Below are 18142 nucleotides of genomic sequence, written 5' to 3' on the forward strand. Positions count from 1 at the left end.
CTTTGTAGCACTATAAAGATCATTAGGAACAACTACATTACATTTTCGCCTTAAGTGATTTAACTCCAACTTTACACAAAATGTATCTCCTGCTGTGACAAAACAGCTATAAGAAACTGATTATTTCTAAATTATTGTACCAACAGTAAGTTCTACACTTGGGTTTCTTGCAGATAGTAAAGGGCTGTTTTGAGTCTCTCTTTTACAATAAATCTTTATGGGCAAGTATGAAAAATTTATGAGGGTTCTTCATGGACTATATGAAATATGAAAAGACAAAAAGAATTGGAAGTGATCTATCAATTTTTTTTTTTTGCAGCTATCTTCATAAACCACACAGGAGACTGCTGTGAAAAATTGTGAGCTGAGAAGAAAAGGACATTTTTCCACATTTCCATAATAAAAAATTGTATACGACTGAGCAAAGCTAATCTTCTTTATAAAACCAATAATGATCTCATTGCACAATAGATTTCAGTCATGTCTCTAGTTCACCAACATATGTATTTAACACATTTGCTTTTAGAAACAAACACAAATAACTGAATTTTTCACCATCTCAGTGACAGATCTTCTGTTTTAAGAGTCAAAATATTACCCTTCATTCTTGTCGTTGTTACAAACGTTAAGACAGCTGTAATGGTGTAATGGTGGTGAAAGACTGTCTCTGGTTTTTGTTTACGCCATACACTTGGAAACAGTCAGTCCGTAGTGTTCTGCTGCCACTTCTTTTTCATTCTTAGCTAATTAATACCTGCTAGATTTTATTAACAGTCTATTTTTGAAAGCTATGGAGGATCACTTGTCTTGTTATGAAGTTAAAGCCTTTCACTTGATTACTTTTCTGAGTGCAGCAACATGGTGGTGACAGCCCAAACTTGTGTAGCATTACCAACGCTAATTGCTACAGCAGCAGACCAGGCGTTTCTGAAGCTACCCAGCTCCCGAGGCCATTTCTGAGAGCGATGGCATGGCCGCAGTGTCTAATCACTGGCAGAAATTAGAGAGATGCTTTCTCTCCAGTACTTGATTTCTTCTGTCCCAAACATAAATAACTCACAAATAATTGATACTACAAAATCATATGCCGCTTCCAGGATCTAAGTTGACTTGGAGATATCAAAACATTTCAACAATAGGGAGTGCTTTTAAAATGTGAAACTCCTAGTTAAAAGGTGAAATAATCTTCTGTTTAGTAAATGAAAACTTGGTAAATGTGGTCTCGAGGGGCAATGCATGTATAAATACCCAAAACAAACCAAAAAAATCATCATGCTCCTCCTTCCATCTTCACTCCCTTCATCTTCCCTTTCCTCCACCCTCGTCCTCAGGCAGGCAAAGTTCCCCAAAATTAGCAAAAAAAAGACCGGAGTAGGAGAAACGCCAACTAAACACCACTTCAATAGCCCATCACGGTTTATATGACGTGTCTTCCCATGCCCCAGGAAGCTGTGAGACTAGGCTGCAATATGGAAAAGATTTGCTGCTACCAACACTTGTGAAGCCTTTTAGTCTAAGGCTGCTGCAGCCCACGAGCACTGTTTGATTACGAGTCTTGGCCAGTGAAATTTAATGGGGACTCAAGGATGCTACTGTGCATTGCACAAATTATTTAAAGGCTGTTCAAATCTGCAGCCAGCTTGTCACCTGGAGAAATATATATACATTTAAATAGACCTTCTTAACATTTTATACATTAAAAAGCATTATTTTCTATGTGTAAATTTTAAGCTCCTGATCTGACATTATAGTTTACATCTCCTACTGACAAATTGTACCACTGTCAGATGAAACAGCTGCTCCCACCCAAAGCAGTCTCATAAATATTTCATCACCCTCTTGGTTCGCAGAAGGCTGGGTGATGCAACGTTCCCGCTGGGGAGCACCGCCGTGCCGTGACCCACGACGCACATGTTGTTTTGCCCGTGGTTTTCTATGGATAAGCCCTTAGTACTGGGCAGATCAGCAGCAAACAAGACTGTTTACTCCAGAAAGTGGCCGGTAATTTGCTCTAGTACCGCCAGTGCGCTGCCAGCACCGATGCGATGCCGGTTGGACCGGGGGGGCTGCGCTGCGTGCTGGGGGCAGGGGCAGGCTCTGCTTCGAGCTTTCTCCCCTGCAACACAGCACCTGGCAAATATCGCACACATAATGTGCACGCATGCATAGAAATAAAGTCCAGTGCTTCCCAGATGCTGGATGCAGTTGCTTTATGATGTGCAAAGTCTGGGTTTACTGGGTTTCTCACCTGTATAAATCGTTGTCCCTATGCCCTTGACTACCTACAGCTCCTCAGACAGCATGTCTGTGTGGAAGCATCCTGAATGATAGCAGACATTTTATTTAACTGCTTCGTGTGCAAAATACATCACTATCTTTACAGCACCAGCCCTGCCTCTTCATCACACCCAGGCACACCATTAATTCTCCTTTGATTCCTGTTTCGATTTGGCTGTAGCAATGTTTGAATAATGTCTTGAGACCTTTTTGAGGCACAGGGTAGGAAGGGGGGGAAGGAGGGTCATGAGTCCTGCAAGAGGGAAGAAGGACCCTGAGTAGGACATCAACTTTAAGCCCTGGGATTCTCCCAATCAATATGAATGGTAATTAGGTTACTAGGTCACTGAATGCAGTTTTCATTAATGGCTCATGTTTAATTTGAACTGTTTTTCCCTATAGGTATGGATTAATGCTTAAGTATCTCAAGAGAAGCAGGGCATTAGAAGGAGGCAATATCTTTTATTAGGCCAACCGATACACTTAAAAATGCAATGTTTTTAGTCGTGCTAACCTCTTCTCCTGTCTCATTATTATTCATTGTTTTCAGCAGATATTTTTCAGCTTTATTTATTTATTTTAAGTCAGGGCAATTGATCTCTGCTTTAGTGGGTTTTAGTGTGTTCTTCGAATTCCTGACTAAAAGCTTCAATTATTTCCAATAAGACTGGCAAGCTTTAATTTATATCTTTTATAAGAGTATAATGATATCAACATAAAATGAAACTTGATTTTACTGTCCCCAATACACTTACACATCTGTAATTTCTGCACCACCTCTGATCTTTCTTACTAATGGTTCAATAATTAAACTGAGGAGCATGGATGACAAGGGATATCTTCATCCCATTGCTTTGCACCGTGGTAATAAAAGGTTTTCTTACATTTTCCAGCTAGATAACTGTCAGTTGTTTTTTTTTAAGTAGATCATCTCGAACCATTTTCAGAAGTGCTCCCCTTAAGCTCCCCTTCAATATTCTGTCCAGAAAAAAGTCTGCTGATTTGGAAAGCTCTTCCTGCAAGTAGAAGGCTGTATTATCAGCAGTGGGCTCTTCAGCAGATCTTGCAGTGCAAACAGATGTGCAAACTGATCTGGAGAGAAACACAGCTGATGCCGAGGCCCCTGTGCCCACACAATATGTTTTTCACATTGGCTCTAGTCTGGCCACATGAACATTAAAGAGCTGCTTTCTGATACCAGCATTAAATTTATTCAAAGTACGTGTTTGGACAGTTTTGGAGAATATGGTAAAATCTCTCTGATGAGGGTGCAAGGACCTCCAAATGTACCTTGTGCCTTGTTATACCTCTCGTCTCCTGAGCCAGCCTCAGCACCACCTGCTCCACGCGGTGCGTGGCGCATGTTTAACCCCAGTCAGCACTGACGTACCGTGTGGTCACCTGTCATGTTGCAGTGGTGTGACCTCAGTAATCCGGGATTAAAAATTGCTATCCAATGGTGCTAATTATTTTATTTGGTGTCCAAAGGTTGCATTGTATCATGCTTATCTGTTACTCAAAACAAACTATTGCCCTAGGTCCACCTTAATCCTCCCATATTCCCATACTACTTGCTAGCTACTGACCTCTGCCACGGGAGTGGAGAATATGCATAAGTGAAATGAGCAGTCCTCTACACTTGAGTAAGCATCATAAAACATAACCATCACCAGCACCTCATTTTTAAAAAACAGTTTTACATGTGATTGATTGGGTGGCCTTAGCATCCCAGAAGAGCAGATTATTGCCATGGCACCTTTATGGACATCCTAAATCCAAAAATAATTTAACATGAAAAGTAAAATACGCTTTACCTTTAAGAAATACTTGCAAAAAATGCAGTTCTCCTCTGGAAATTGGAAAAACTCGGTAAGGCAAACTTAGTAAAATAAATTCCTGTAACAACCCAGTTGATGGAAAAGTCCTCCTTCTATTGCAATGGTCTGCCATTGCTATTTTAGACACAAGAAACATCTTGTTCTCCTGACTCTTTTCTTATCAAAGCACACAAGAGGACAGCAACACGAGAGACTCTGTGCCATGCCCAAGGACACAATTTTAACTGACAAAACCCAGTGCCAAGTAGCCATGCTTCAGGTGTCAACTATGTGTTAGATAAGTAGGGTTTTTTTACTACATGAACAAACAAACATCTCAGCTGCTTGATGGGCACTTGACAAGACCACTAATCTAATGACAGAGGATGTATTTTAAACTGCTGGTTATTCATTACAAGAGGCAGCTCTAGACTTTACAAGCCTGCTGTTGCAGTCAGTCCCTGGTCCAGGGAAGTGTTGCATTAATACCAAACCCATGGACAAGTTTGCTCTCTGAGAGAGGCAGCTCTGCCAGCAAACGCGGCATCAGACCTCCCTGGCTACTCATCCCCCGTCCCTGCCACCGCTCACTGCCACCTCCTCAGGTCTGTGATAAAGAAGCTTTAGGTCAGCTCTGCAAATCACACCACTGAGCTGAAATGCCAAAAATGCAATATTATCTTAACCCAGATCAGTTTACCGAGCCCCCTGAGAGCACGGCCCCACCAGCAGTGGTATCTGCAAAAAACGAGGGCACCAGCAAGCCCCGGGGGGCTGGCAACTCCTTTACCTTGGTTAGCTACCAGTGGCAGCAAGTCATCAAAACGCACATTTCTGAGGCTGGGACAGCAACTCTCTTCCTTCAGACACATTAGGCAGCCCTAATGCCAACAGTCCTGGCATATCAGTGGTTCCCTTTGCTGTTGGTGCCACTGTCAGCTGAAATGAGCACATAGGCCAGGGAGATGCCAAAAAATACTGCAGAGTTCAGGTTGTTTCTGTAAATATCTGAAAACACAAATGCTTTCAGCCACATTGGGCACGATACCATCGAGATCACCGCACTAGTACCGTCGTCAGCTCTCAGATTTAAGTTGCAGTTTTGACTACCGTTTGCAATACTGCCTGCTTCTGTATATACAGACGTTGGGTAATTACAGGAGATGGGCAGCTTGCATAGGTGAAGAGGACTTGCAGAAGCATGCAGCTCAGAAGTGGTTGGATGGGTATATGCAATTCTAAATCAACAAGAAACAGGACACCCTTTGCAGAAATTCAGTGAGCCCTGTTACCTTTGTCAGCTGCTGCTCGGAGGGAAAGCCCAAACCAAACACAGTATTTGCTCTGCTGTCCGCCCACTGGCCAAACTTCTGCGATGTTTTAGTGAAGGTCATATTAGGTGTGATTGTGCTGTTTATGATCACCTGTTTAAAAACAGATCAAAAAATAATTAAAAAGTAGAAGCCACATTGGAAATGCATATCCTAGCAACAATATCATCCAAAGCAATGAGCAGTCTATTGGGAAATTGCTGTATTCAGAAGATTTTTCCCAATACAAACCAGTTTCTATCTTGTCTTACTTCATGCAGGAATTTTGACGTTTTGTCTTCTTTTTCCAAAGAACTATCATGGTCCTGCATTTAAACACGGCTGCAGGAACATCACTGAACTCAAAGCAACAGCAGGGACAGGAGCTATAAAATTATCCTGGCAGAAATGCAGATGCAAAATCCTTTTTTCAGCATTACAAAGGCACACGGCTACTCCCACCATCCCGCCAGGCACCCGGGATGGCCCGAGGCCGCCACGCAGGGTGTCCACCAGCAACACCTGCCCTCAGACTGGAAGAGCAAAGAGATAGTTCTGCATTTCTCCATTTGGCCTCGGGCCTCCACAAGTAAGATGCCAGAGTCATGTCAGAAATTTAAAAAAACCCCAAACAACACAAAACAAGACAAGGAGAAACTAATAGCTTAATAGTGAGTTTAACTTGGAAGGGTGGTGAAGTGCGTCACCACCACCACCACAAGTGCAGTATCAAATGTGGACCTCAAGACAAATATTCTGCCACTTTACACAAGTTAACTAATACCTGTTTCACCACCAGCAACCTTGAAAGCAACAGTTGTTCTTGTAATTAAAGAAATAGCCAACAAGAGGAAGGCTGTTGTGATGAGGTCTCTAAGGAACTTAGTGGAACAAGCATAAAATGTAATCTTACAAAAGGGAATGAGATATATGTCAACTCGTTATCAAAAATCTTAACTTTATTTTCAAGATACATCATTATATGAGTCTAGAGACTCCTTCCCCTGGAAATTAATTCAAGTACAATGTTCTTTCTGCTAACAGAATAGCTTTCTTTAGTAAGGCGTACCATCATTTCCAATATGCAAATTACGCAGTAATTAAGCCAAATCTGTGGGACAGTTTAATTAACATGATCAGGAATTATCCTGGCAACATCATTTACTATGTATTCCAAGCAGTGTTTTTCCTAAGCTATCGTCTACATCTAGCAAAAAGTATGAATTAAATTTACCAGAGAAAGATCTTTACTTGCCTCTGTCCCCTCCCTAACTTCTGACCTCTCTGCTGATGCTTTTATTTGCTTTCTTAGAAATTGCTCAGCTTCAGTGGTTCCCTCTTTTTGCATCATCACTTTCAAATAGACATACGATTTTCCGCCATTTCCTCCCACTGAAAGTTTCACCAAAAGGATCAAACCAGAGGTAGGCCAGGTGGCTGGTACCCCCAAAATTGTTTTTTGCATGGGAATAAACAGGGCAAGAAAGGGGGAGAGGTGACTCTGCAGCCAGTGCTGGCCAGCACACACCATACAGACATCAGCTTTCAGGGTCAAAACATGTCTTTGAATGGCTGGTTGACAGGCAGAGGTATAAGCAAAGCTGCCCAGGCGTGCCTTCCTCCGGCTAAGTCACACAACAGAAACACAGCCAATATAAAATCTAAGTGTGATTTCAGAGATTTAAATTAAAAGAAAAGCAGAGATTTTATGTAGGGTTTTGACAATGCAAAGGGTCTATGATGATACGAGGATTGCATGACACAAAGAATCACAAGAACAGGAGGAAAAGCTACCACCAACCCAGAAAATCAGGATGCTTTCCAAAAACTTTAAGGAAAGTGCTATATGTATATTTCTTCTTTAAAAATCTTACATCAGACAGATGAACTACTTACAAATGTTTAGCTTCTCAAGTTACAGAATTTATTTTAGAAGCTATGAAATACCCAGAAATTTTGAGTGATAAAAAGTATTATTTCAGTCCTACTGTTCCTATCAAATTATACATCTATGGGGAACAGCTAATAAAATGACCCACTCTATTGAAAGGCAAAAGCTTCACTCACTGGAAACAGACTCTGAGAAGGATAAAATTCTTGCATACCTCCTACAGTAATCATTGAGGAAATACAAATATGTAAAAACCCCCCACCAAACATATCTTTTAGACCACAGTCCAATATTATCAAAGATGTGCAAAAGGAATAATGAAGCCTGCAAACTGTAAACCAAGGAACACCTTATTGAGCGATGAAATGCACTATGTTAGCTTAGCACCTTAGAGGTTAATTTTTTCTACAGCCAGCGCAGAATCTAAGAAAAGGTTGTGGTGATCACACACCTTCAAGAAACTGACAGTTTATCTGTTAAATTTATAATAAGCTGCAATTAGTGAAACTGCCTGGAAGCTGGCTCTGCCTTTTTTTTTTCCTTAAATCCTCCCCTGTCAGTCAGGCACTTCAGAAATGCTGCGTTCCCACAGAGAAGTGAAAACCTAAGTAGAAGCTTAGGAGATTAAATCAGAGCTCATGGAAACAGTTCAGAGGAGCTGGATGCTGCAGGTACATTTCACGTATCCACCCGGTCTTCCTCCCCATCCTCACCCCATCACCTCATCACTCTTGCAGGAAGACGCTGTAACACTAAACTTTGGGAACATCAGCCTGTACATTCTCTTCCCAAGTAAATCTGGTCATCATTTCAGAGCAGAGACAATACATTGGCCAGGGAACAGTCATGTTGGTTGTGTTTAGAAGAAAGAAAGGGTGTTATGATTTCAAAGAACAATGAAAAGTGAGGCTTGCAAGCACCCCTGCCAGGTAACCCAGCCTATCCCGCCTCCCAAAGCTGGCTCACCCGCAGTTATGTGAGACCAGAAGGAAAGTACTCCCCACCACTCCTCCATCTCCCGGGCAGAAGGTCTCTAGCTGGGGCAGAAGACAGGGGAAGCATTTGTGGCCACCACAACAGGAAAGTTTGACCAAACTGGGAAAAATGTCTTCTTTTCATGAAGGGATGAAGCAGAATTTTCAAGTTTCAAAGGAAGAAGGAGCTGAGAGGAAGGGCGCAGAAGGGAAACGGCACTATTTGAAAGCTGCTGCAGGCAGGATGAGCCCACAGGCTCTTTTCTACCCCTACCTGCAATCCAGTATTATAATTCTATAAGAAAAGGCCACTCATCAATTCAGATGGGCTCTTATGAAATAACGTTGCATCCGATCAACATTCATATGATACACACATGGCACAATTTCGGCTGCATCAGAAAACGGAATAAACTTGCAGACTTTCATCCAGGATAATGGATTCAAAAGACAAACTACTCTCTAATCAAATGCAATCAGTCCCTGAAGTGGTTAAAGACTTCTCCCTAAAGACAAAGGCAAAGAGGAGCATAATATAATAAGCACCTTACAGAATAATAAACTCATTCATCATACTGACTGAGTTGTCTACATGCAGTTAAAAAAAAAAAAATCTGCCTGTGCTCTCATCTACATGCAAACGTATCAGATGGTGAACGTTCCTGATACATCCACATAAGCCAAACAAAATCTCATACTAATTTCACTTCCTTTGGGAGAAAAACAATCCTGACAGATCTAAATTTTTATTTGAACATGACACAGAAGAATGTTCACAGTACAAGGTAGCGCTACATCAACCAGAAACAACTCCAGACATTTAGAAACACACCAGGTATATTCATCAGATAAAAGTGAATGCAAATAAGCTGGCGTAGAGCAGAACATTCATAGGCTGTAACACACCCATCCCGTTGCCTTCCCACGGAGAGAAACTGCCAAATAAATCAAGCAGGGAGAGGTCACAAGACAACCTGAGTGCGTAGAAGGAAAAAAAAAAGTATTGGCAGCTCCTGCTGCTCGTAACATATGAGCAGTGCCCATATATACAGCTGCCATTTCTTTTAGGCGATGCTTCGAGTATTTAAAGGGTTCCCCTCCCACACTCCCTGTACCACAACTGCGCACTAAAGGGGAAAAGCCAACGTGGCTCCTGAAAACACATTTTCCCAAGTCACCGTTTCATTAACGTAAGGTGAACACGCATGTCAGCTGGCTGGAGTACAGAGGGAGCGGAGCTGGAACAGCACACGGGGCTTTGTCGGCTCAGCTCACAGCAGACGCCCTGGTCGCATTGGCCCCGGCTTGCCAGATTCGCAAGAGGGAAAAGCAGAGATGAGAGCAAGCTCAGCTCCAAGGGGAGGAGAGCAACGATCACGGTGGGCATCTGGCAGAGCCACCGGCACAGCCCCAAGGAGGAGGGCCAACGCGCCGGCAGGAATCGGCCAGGACACTTCCTCTGATGAGACACCCACCAAGGGGATGATAAGCCAGTTCAGCCAGCCCTGTCATAAGCTTCTCTACGTGGGAAAAGACAAAATAACAGCTATGAAATAGCTAATGAATATATTAGCCAATATATTTTGGAACTGCATTAAATTAAATCAGAAAAGGGCCCCTTATCCTGGGACAAGAGTGCCAGATTAGGAATTACTCTGGAATATCCCCTTTTAATTCATATCACCTGTTACTCTGAAGTAACCTCACCTCCAGAAAAGCCCCAGGGCTGGAAGCCATAGGATCTACTCATTAAGAAGATACTACATTAAAACCTCCCCATTTCATTTTCACACCTCTGAATATGTGCTTTCCAGTTTGCAGCCCTTGTGAAATTTAATTTCCCCAATGCACCAGGCTGCTAATCTTCAGTAAAGATGTATCCCAGTCTAAAAACAGAATTGAAGAGGGAAAGAAGCTGCTAATCCTCTGGCCACAGCTATCACAGGCTCAGCAGGTTCTTCCAGCTCATCAAGTCGACATGAATCACAAGGGCTTGTGACACTGGATGTGAAGATCAGGAGGCAGGGTTGGATTTGTAGAGAAATTCTCCTTCTATCCCAAATGTTCAGCAACTCCCTTGTGGCATTAACCCACCTATGTTTCCATGATTTGCACTATCCTTTGCTACCTACCATCCTTCCTACCTCTGCTGAGAACTTCTAGACTTAGATGTAACAACTTTTCACCAATATGTCGGTGGTGATAAACTGATCATTTCATTTCTAGTCCTACAAAGCCAGCACACATACACACACACGTTGTTAATCAAGACAGTGCTACCAAAGGGGAAAAAAAAAAGAGTCCCCTGCTGAGGCCACCTAACAGAGTAAAGCAGGAGCAGCACAAAGACATGCTCACAGCAGCGTAAGAACTTGGGCATGAAAGAAAGAACAGCCTTTGGCCAAAACAGTGAACCTGTAATGCAGGAGGATTTATTATAGTTGTTTTACAAATCAGGGCCAGCAGATGTGATCAAATCTTTCTCCCCACCCTTCCTGCTAAGTCTTTGCAGAAGGTCTTTAAAAATAAAAAAGCCTGGGAAAACTGAAAGTAGCAACGGCACTTGTTCTAGCTTTGCTTTATCTGCTGCGCCTGACACGTACACGGTGCTTCACCTGGGACAGGCTGAGGGTATGGATTAATCAGACTGGGAGCACTGTAACCCTATGTTAAGAAGAGCATTGGATTTCTCCATTTTGCTGTTCCTCCTGCTCTGCTTCATCGTTTGTGCATGACGGGGCGGGCAGAGCACAGGGTAGGCAACAGTTGGCAGGACCTCTACTACCACACTCTGGCTCTGGTTACCCATGATTTTATCCCTACAGTGCTAGTAAGCCGGGCCAGCCACTGCTTTTCAAGAGTTTCTGTTCTACACAGTTAACCAGGACAGTAGCTATTTCACCCATCAATGGACTCCAAAAGCTTCCATAGCTACCTCATGTATTTCTGTGGGAGGCGGGAGTGGAAGGGGAACTGCAGTGATTCATCCGCACTCTGCAAAGAGGAAGATGCCAGGACACCTTGCAAGCTGCAGAGGACTTGCTGCAGTCCAAAGCATTTACTTCCCAACCTGAGCTCCCTCTGCAGAGAGGAGACTCACCTCTTATGGATAAAGTGCTGCTGCTGCTTGCTTTATGGGGAAAAGGGCCATTTCTACAGTTGCACATAGCTTTTTTTTTAAATCTTGCATCACCTTACGTTCCCACGGTAATTCAATGAATGATGAGGTTCATTTTTAACCCCAAAAGCCAACAAATCAACAAAACCCATACAGTTCTTATCCTCCTTCATGAAAAGAGATGTAAAAATAGCCCCCACTCTCCAATAAAAAGACTAATAACTGGTTTTCCTCTGGTAAAGTATTTCTGTTGTAAAGCCCTCACTGAGAACATGTCTAAATGCAAGGAAAGTGGGTTCATGATTATGTGAATTCTATTAAGTAAATCTCCTGCTACACCTACTCCATTGCACTCTTTCTCTTCCCAAGGTAATTAACATCTCTGCAGAGTTGGCTGCCCACCTCCTCCACCCAGTCTAAATCTCTAAAATCTCCTATTTTTGCTTTGACATCTGACTAGATCTTTTTTTTTCCTTTTAGGCACAGCACACACATCCACCCACCCACACGATTCAAAGCACCAGCAGCTGTTTCATGAAGAAAACCTACAGCAAGGATTTTCAAACCCTCTATGCTGGAACAAATTGTTACCCAGGAATTTCATGCAACATTTTACAAAATATATAAACCAAGATGCTTGTGTGTTGTTTTCACGTGAGAAATAAGATTTCTAACTTATCAGAGACAGGGAGAAGAATACAGTGGAGACTATTTTTTCCTAGTGACTAAATCTGGGGTGAGGGAAAAGGTTGTGTTATCTACAACTAGATACAATGAAAAAAAACCCCCATAGTTATATCACACTCACTCTTTGGAGGATTTAGTAAAAGCATATAATCTTTGTGTACAGTATAAGCAGATCACTATATGAATCATTTAAGCACTGATCATTTTCTGCATCCTTCAAGCTGTATGACAACAGCTTCACTTAAGCCTGAAGGTCCCTTTGCAGAGGTCAGAAATGGCATGGCCATGGGTCATCGTTAACGACTCCTCTACTCTTTAACAACCTACACACCCCAGGGAGCGGTCAGCAATAGGATAGCTTACTGCTTCCTCTCTGAAATCTGGAAAAACTGTTCCTTGGCATGAGGAATGGCCAAGAAGGGCAGGTACATTATTTTTAGGAGATGACAGGATCTATTTGGCATCTTCTAAAGCACCTCGAAGTGGTCACTGTTAGATAACAATCAAAGGCAATCAGGTCTAGCAACACTTAGGAGGAATACACTGACATAACGGAAGATACAAGGTATCTATGAAATAATATAAAATACCAATCCTTCTGCATCCTCAGAAATGCCTCATCCCTTATTTTGCTGTTAGAAAATAAAGCTAGATGGAGGTTAGCTGGGGCTCATGTGATCATCCTGTTCACTCCTCAGGGACAAGTAGCTTTGGGCTTCAGCTAGTATTTAATCGTTGACAGTCATTTGTACTATTCCTCATTTTCCATCTAGCAACCACTGTGCCATTGGATGTGACTTCACAATCCAGAATCAAGAAAGAAGTGATGGTTAGGTTTTCTGGTTTTTGTTTTTTTTGTTTTGTTTTTTTGTTGTTTTTTTTTTTAAACTAGGAAAATATTGCCTTGAATTATGCTTGATGCTCAAATTTTAAGAATACACAATGCAGTGTAGTTTATTTATAAACTCCATCTGGCATGACTTGATTAGCATGTCTGATACATTAACTCTCCAAATAGGGATTTCCAAGTATTAGATACCTCTGGCACTACAGCAGGGGGAGAGAAGGGAACAAATAATTTACATAGCTGTTTCAGTGGACAAGCAATCCTTAGAGTTTCATAAAGCACAGCTTATAGGAATTACTCTTTATTTGTTTCAGTACCTGAACTTCAAAAAAGAGGGAGTAAAAGTGTCAGATTAGGAAACCAACAGCTAACCAATACTGCATTTATTGCAATTCTTGATGGAAGTCCCTAATACCCTGGGAGGAGGCTGTGGAAATCTCGGGGGGATGAAGCATGTGCTCAGCTCACCTTTGGGCACAAGGTTCCTCAGCCCCCTTATAATTTCTTTTGGAAGAAAACGGCAGCACAATGCAAAACCCACAAGCAAGCTGAGCGCCACTGCACTCCCTGGAGTCTGGTGAGCAGGTATGGAAGTTTTTACCATCTATAAATTTGCCTATTTCAGTCTCGTCCTACAGGTTTTGCTTTGACCAGCTAATGAAACCAAAAAGATGAGGGAAAACATCTGTAAACTCTACCATGTTGTGCCTGTGTTGATGATGCTACTAAAAACTTTTAATTTTTTCTTAGTTTTCATCTAACTACAGGCATGGGTTATTTTCACCAAAAATTTGTTCAAGATTCTTCAAAAGCTTTGCTAAGTTCCAGAACCATAACCTAAACCAGCTATCCTTTGCTTGATTCCAGGTTTCTTTACAATAACATTACATGGTTTAATTAACCTCTCTGGCACATTCAGATGCCACATTCATACTCGAGTGTGGTGATCAGAAGCAACTCTGCGTGAGGCAGTTATGTGCTGAAACACTTTCTTTAACAGAGCTTTTCCGAGAAATTTTACGGAGAGGTTTTAAAAAGGAACAATCTACCCAGACCAAAGTTTCCCTACTGGCTGCTGAGCAGTGCAGCAAGAAATCCTCTAGCATGGTTTTTTTTTCTTTTCCTTTTTTCCCCTTCTTTTTAAAGAGTAACAAATTGCGTTTCTGGAAAGGGTTCTGCAATTTCCTGGATTCAGTTGTGTGTGGTCTTTCCAGAGCCAGTGACACACGCACGCACTGTACATACAAGCAGAAAAATGAGCCAGATAGGATCAAACAGTGGCAGATGTGCTTCTGTGCTTCTGTCAAGGATACAGCTGTTGCCAGCACTTTGTTATCTTTTCTCCTAAGCTTACTAACCAGCTTTGGAAGGATTTACTTCCAGAAATAATCCAGACAATGAACAGAGGATTTTTCACATTTCAAAGTTAATAACTTGGAAAGAGATTAATATAGAAATATTTAAGTGATATAAGTTCTACAGCTCTAGACTTCTATTATTTTTTTTAAACCAAAACACATCCTGAGCAGATTGTCATGATTTCTGGTTGATGCAGTCTCAAGGGAACCACCAAATTTCCTGGCATTTACTTTGCTCCATTTCTCAGCTTTCCACAAGCTCTCTTTCACCTGAAGCCCCAGGTCCTGTTTGTGCAAACATTTTTAGTTTTTCCTTCCATTCCCAGCTCATCTCCGCCAGTATTAGCAATTCTGAAATTACCATTGCAGTTAAGTCCTAACAGTACTTTTATCTTATCCTCTGAACACTCAGGGACCTGCCCACACAAGCACACCCAATGTTAGTAGCTCTACCTATCTAAACCAGTCTTGGCAACTGTTGAAAATTCTCCTGCAGACCCAACTCCAGGCAATGTACTATCCTACCAATTATTAAATCCTGCACCTCCCCTCAGCCTGAATTTCTGAATACTTGATATCACCTTAAGCAAATAAAGGATGATGCAAGTGGGTAGTCTCATCCTTGGCTGACAGCTCTGCTACTCCTTTATGCTGCATTTCTTCATCACCAAATTCCAGAGAAAATGTTCTCAAGTTATTTTAACATCTAGAGAGAAACAAAAACTCAAGTAACTTTAGTCAAGCCAAGTACACCACAAACATAGACAACACAAATATTTTAAGATCATCAGGGACTGTTATTTTCCTTAATTTCATTCACTCTTATTTCAAAGATGCCTTTGAGAGGAATGTGAAGTTCTGGTCTATGTAGCAGAAGGATCCGGTGCACACCTCAGTCCGCTCAGCCCACATAGATACCAATCCTCATTTTAAAATGTGCATTTCATTTTCTATTTGCATCTGTCCTGCTTTAACTCCCATTAACACCAACATTCACACTTCCCTTTGATAATCCCCAGGCTGAATGATGTATGACTCCATGGGACCTCTTTGGCGCGTAACACTTTGGGCACACGCTGCACCTTTGAGGTGCCCGACCTGCCAGCCCATGCAGACACCCTCCTGCCACTACACCCACACCCTGCCTGCAGGGCAGCTGCTGTCCTGGCGCCCGCACCCCAGCCTTCACTGGAGCAGCGACCTCTGCCTCAGCATCACCCACTGATGGAAAGTTTTCCTTAAACTGAGAGTTCCCCCCGAATCATTCAAAGTGGTGCTAAAAAACCCCGAAGTTGCATCACCACAACTCTAACGCCTTTAAATGAAATCAGGAAATAGCTATTAAAAATATTGATTATTTACTGCAAGTTGTTTCACTGTCTGAGTGAGAGAGGGGTTCCAGCTTAGGTTAGGCTGGCGTGCTGTGACTCAGGGCAGGACAAATGTTCTCCTGCTCTTAATCTACTCATCATACAAAATGAAAGACAACTTCTCTACGAAAGGAGCAGCTGCCTCTCAGAGAGCAGCCCGATCCAGCTTCATTATTTACAGCAATGACAAGCCCAAAAGGGACTGCAAAAAGCAGCTAGAGACTCTTCAGGCATCTTTTACAAAGTACTTTGTTTAGCACAATTGGTACTAGAACATGTCTGCGGCAGATGAGCATCATTCTCCAGCAGGGACTGGGAAATCTGAACTGGGAAAAGTCCACACTGCAGCCGCCTTACGAAGCAAACTTAGCTGACGAGAGTGACTAAATGGCATCAAATTACTTTAAAGGCTCTAGTATGGATTCACAGTATATACACGCTGATGATATTATAGTTGCTCTGCCTCAACAGTAAAGTACTTGTCTATTATACGATGCATATATATAAAGATCATAAAACCACAACTGATGTTTTTACTTAATAGTCATCTCGCTAGCATAAAGGCAATGAGATGTTTATTACAACATACACACAAACTATGCACACTGGAAGATAGGATTATGCATTAAAATTTTATTTTATACCATGGTTTTGTATTTCAAAAGATATTCTTCCTTTTATGTGGGGGGGGGCTAATTAGTTCAATTTGTTGGAATTACTCTTTTATGGCTCCAGCATCATCTCCAGTGCTAATAATCATGTTGAAATTAGCTCCAATAGTTCATGAAATACTTAACATACTATGGTAAAGAGAAGAAGACGACCATCAAATATGCTCAAATTTCTGTATTACAGTAATCAGTCAAACCAGTATTGGAAATCTTTTCTTACGGCATATGAAGGTGTCTTTTGTGGACAGGTATGGACAAGAATGCAGGAATACTGGATCAGCCAACTCAGACCTCCAGAGGTCAAAACCTGGTCACCTTTCCAGCAGCTTACCCTAATGAGGCATCACCCTTAAGCTGGGATATGTCTTTTGGGGTCTTCAAGCAGTAACAAGTGTCATACACTGCCTTTTTGAGGAAAGGTCCTTTTTGCATTGGTTCTCAGTGTCAGAAGTATAAGTAATATTGAGCTCATGCTCCCCCAACAGCCCTGTTTTATGGTTGGCACTCTTTCTGGGATGACCAGGAAAGACGAGATTTCCCACTCAACCTGGAAGAAAGGGCGTGAAGGGCAAAAAACAGCATGGCAGAAAAAGTTTTGAAAAAAGAAATATCCATCTCAGTTAACCATTGGTGAAAAAAGCTTTGAGAAGCTGGAATAAAAAATATTTTCTGTTAATATAATCAGATTTTACCAGCAGGGGCTCTCTGGAAATCACAGTCCTGCCAGTGCTGCAGTCAGCAAAATAATCTTCAGGGCGAGGAGTCGGCCTCTCAGCATTTCAGCAGGCACAGGGCAGCCAGCTTGGACCCCAGCAGCCCGGTGCTCCTCCGGGACGCACACAGCACTCCCGACAAGCAGTGGCCATAAATAAAACTAGGGCAGGTAAAACTGGAAATAAAAGAATGTCCGTCCTTTTGACAAAACACATATATATGCTCACCCACACCTTTCAAAATCATAGCATTTAAGTCAGGATTTCTCTATACACATTAAAAGAAAAGGCAACACACCACTTCGTAAGGCCACTTTACGTGTACTTTTACATCCCTTTATCTTTGGCTACCCAAGGCTGTAAAACATCCCCTGATCATTTCACTACAAAACTATTAAACCCGAAAAATCTAGGGAGTTAAAAAACGTAGGTATTTAAAAAGATTTTGGTATTTAAAAAATATAAAACACGGTACATCACTCCACCTCATTCATTGAGCACAGCGTCAGGCGAACACACACTGATACTCTGAATGCCAAGAGGGAAGGCGATGCTGTGATCATTTCTGCTACACATTACCACAAATCAGATCCATGAGGTCTTAGACGCACAGTTAAATGCTGCCACACCAACGCAGGCCCCTGGCAAGGTATGTACGCATCACCAGAAGCCTTTTTTAATTCAGTGCCAAAAATTTTGTAATGTCTGAATTACTTGGTAGGTTTTCCGTGAGAAAGAGTTGCTATCGGTTCAATGGCTGAATTTACATCAATGAAAGAAAAAAAAAAGAACATAAAGAACTAGCCAGATGAAGGAATTTCATCCATGTTACCATACCCTGCAATTTTTTTCCTCTGAAAGGAAAGCTTCTTGAATCTAAGAGTCACCTTTTGGCAAAATACTCTACGATATTTTTAACAACTCTGTCCTAAAATAATTCCATTTCCATGGGCAAAGAAAATGATTTGTTTTGAGCCTCTGAACACAGCACTGGAAGAACTCCGAATTTCCTCTCCATGTGCTGAGGACGCCTGGTTCCAGTCGTGAGAACAAAAAAAGCATGGTCATAAAAAGGTGGGCAGCTATTAAATTAGGTAGCAATTAGGACT

The 18142-nt window shown here is 41.9% G+C and overlaps 1 protein-coding gene across 3 annotated transcripts in view; it reads right to left on the reverse strand.

Moving 5' to 3' along the window:
• Positions 1-18142, reverse strand: part of HOMER2 (homer scaffold protein 2) — a 66479-nt gene that overhangs the window by 18603 nt on the left and 29734 nt on the right. For all 3 annotated transcript variants that reach the window (XM_030014388.2, XM_030014390.1, XM_030014389.2), the window contains one exon: positions 5387-5518. In XM_030014388.2, coding sequence (XP_029870248.1) covers positions 5387-5518 — 132 coding nt within the window. The remainder of the gene's footprint in view (positions 1-5386; positions 5519-18142) is intronic.

Source organism: Aquila chrysaetos, chromosome 5 (assembly GCF_900496995.4).
Source record: "Aquila chrysaetos chrysaetos chromosome 5, bAquChr1.4, whole genome shotgun sequence".
Classification (NCBI taxonomy): Eukaryota; Metazoa; Chordata; class Aves; order Accipitriformes; family Accipitridae; genus Aquila; species Aquila chrysaetos.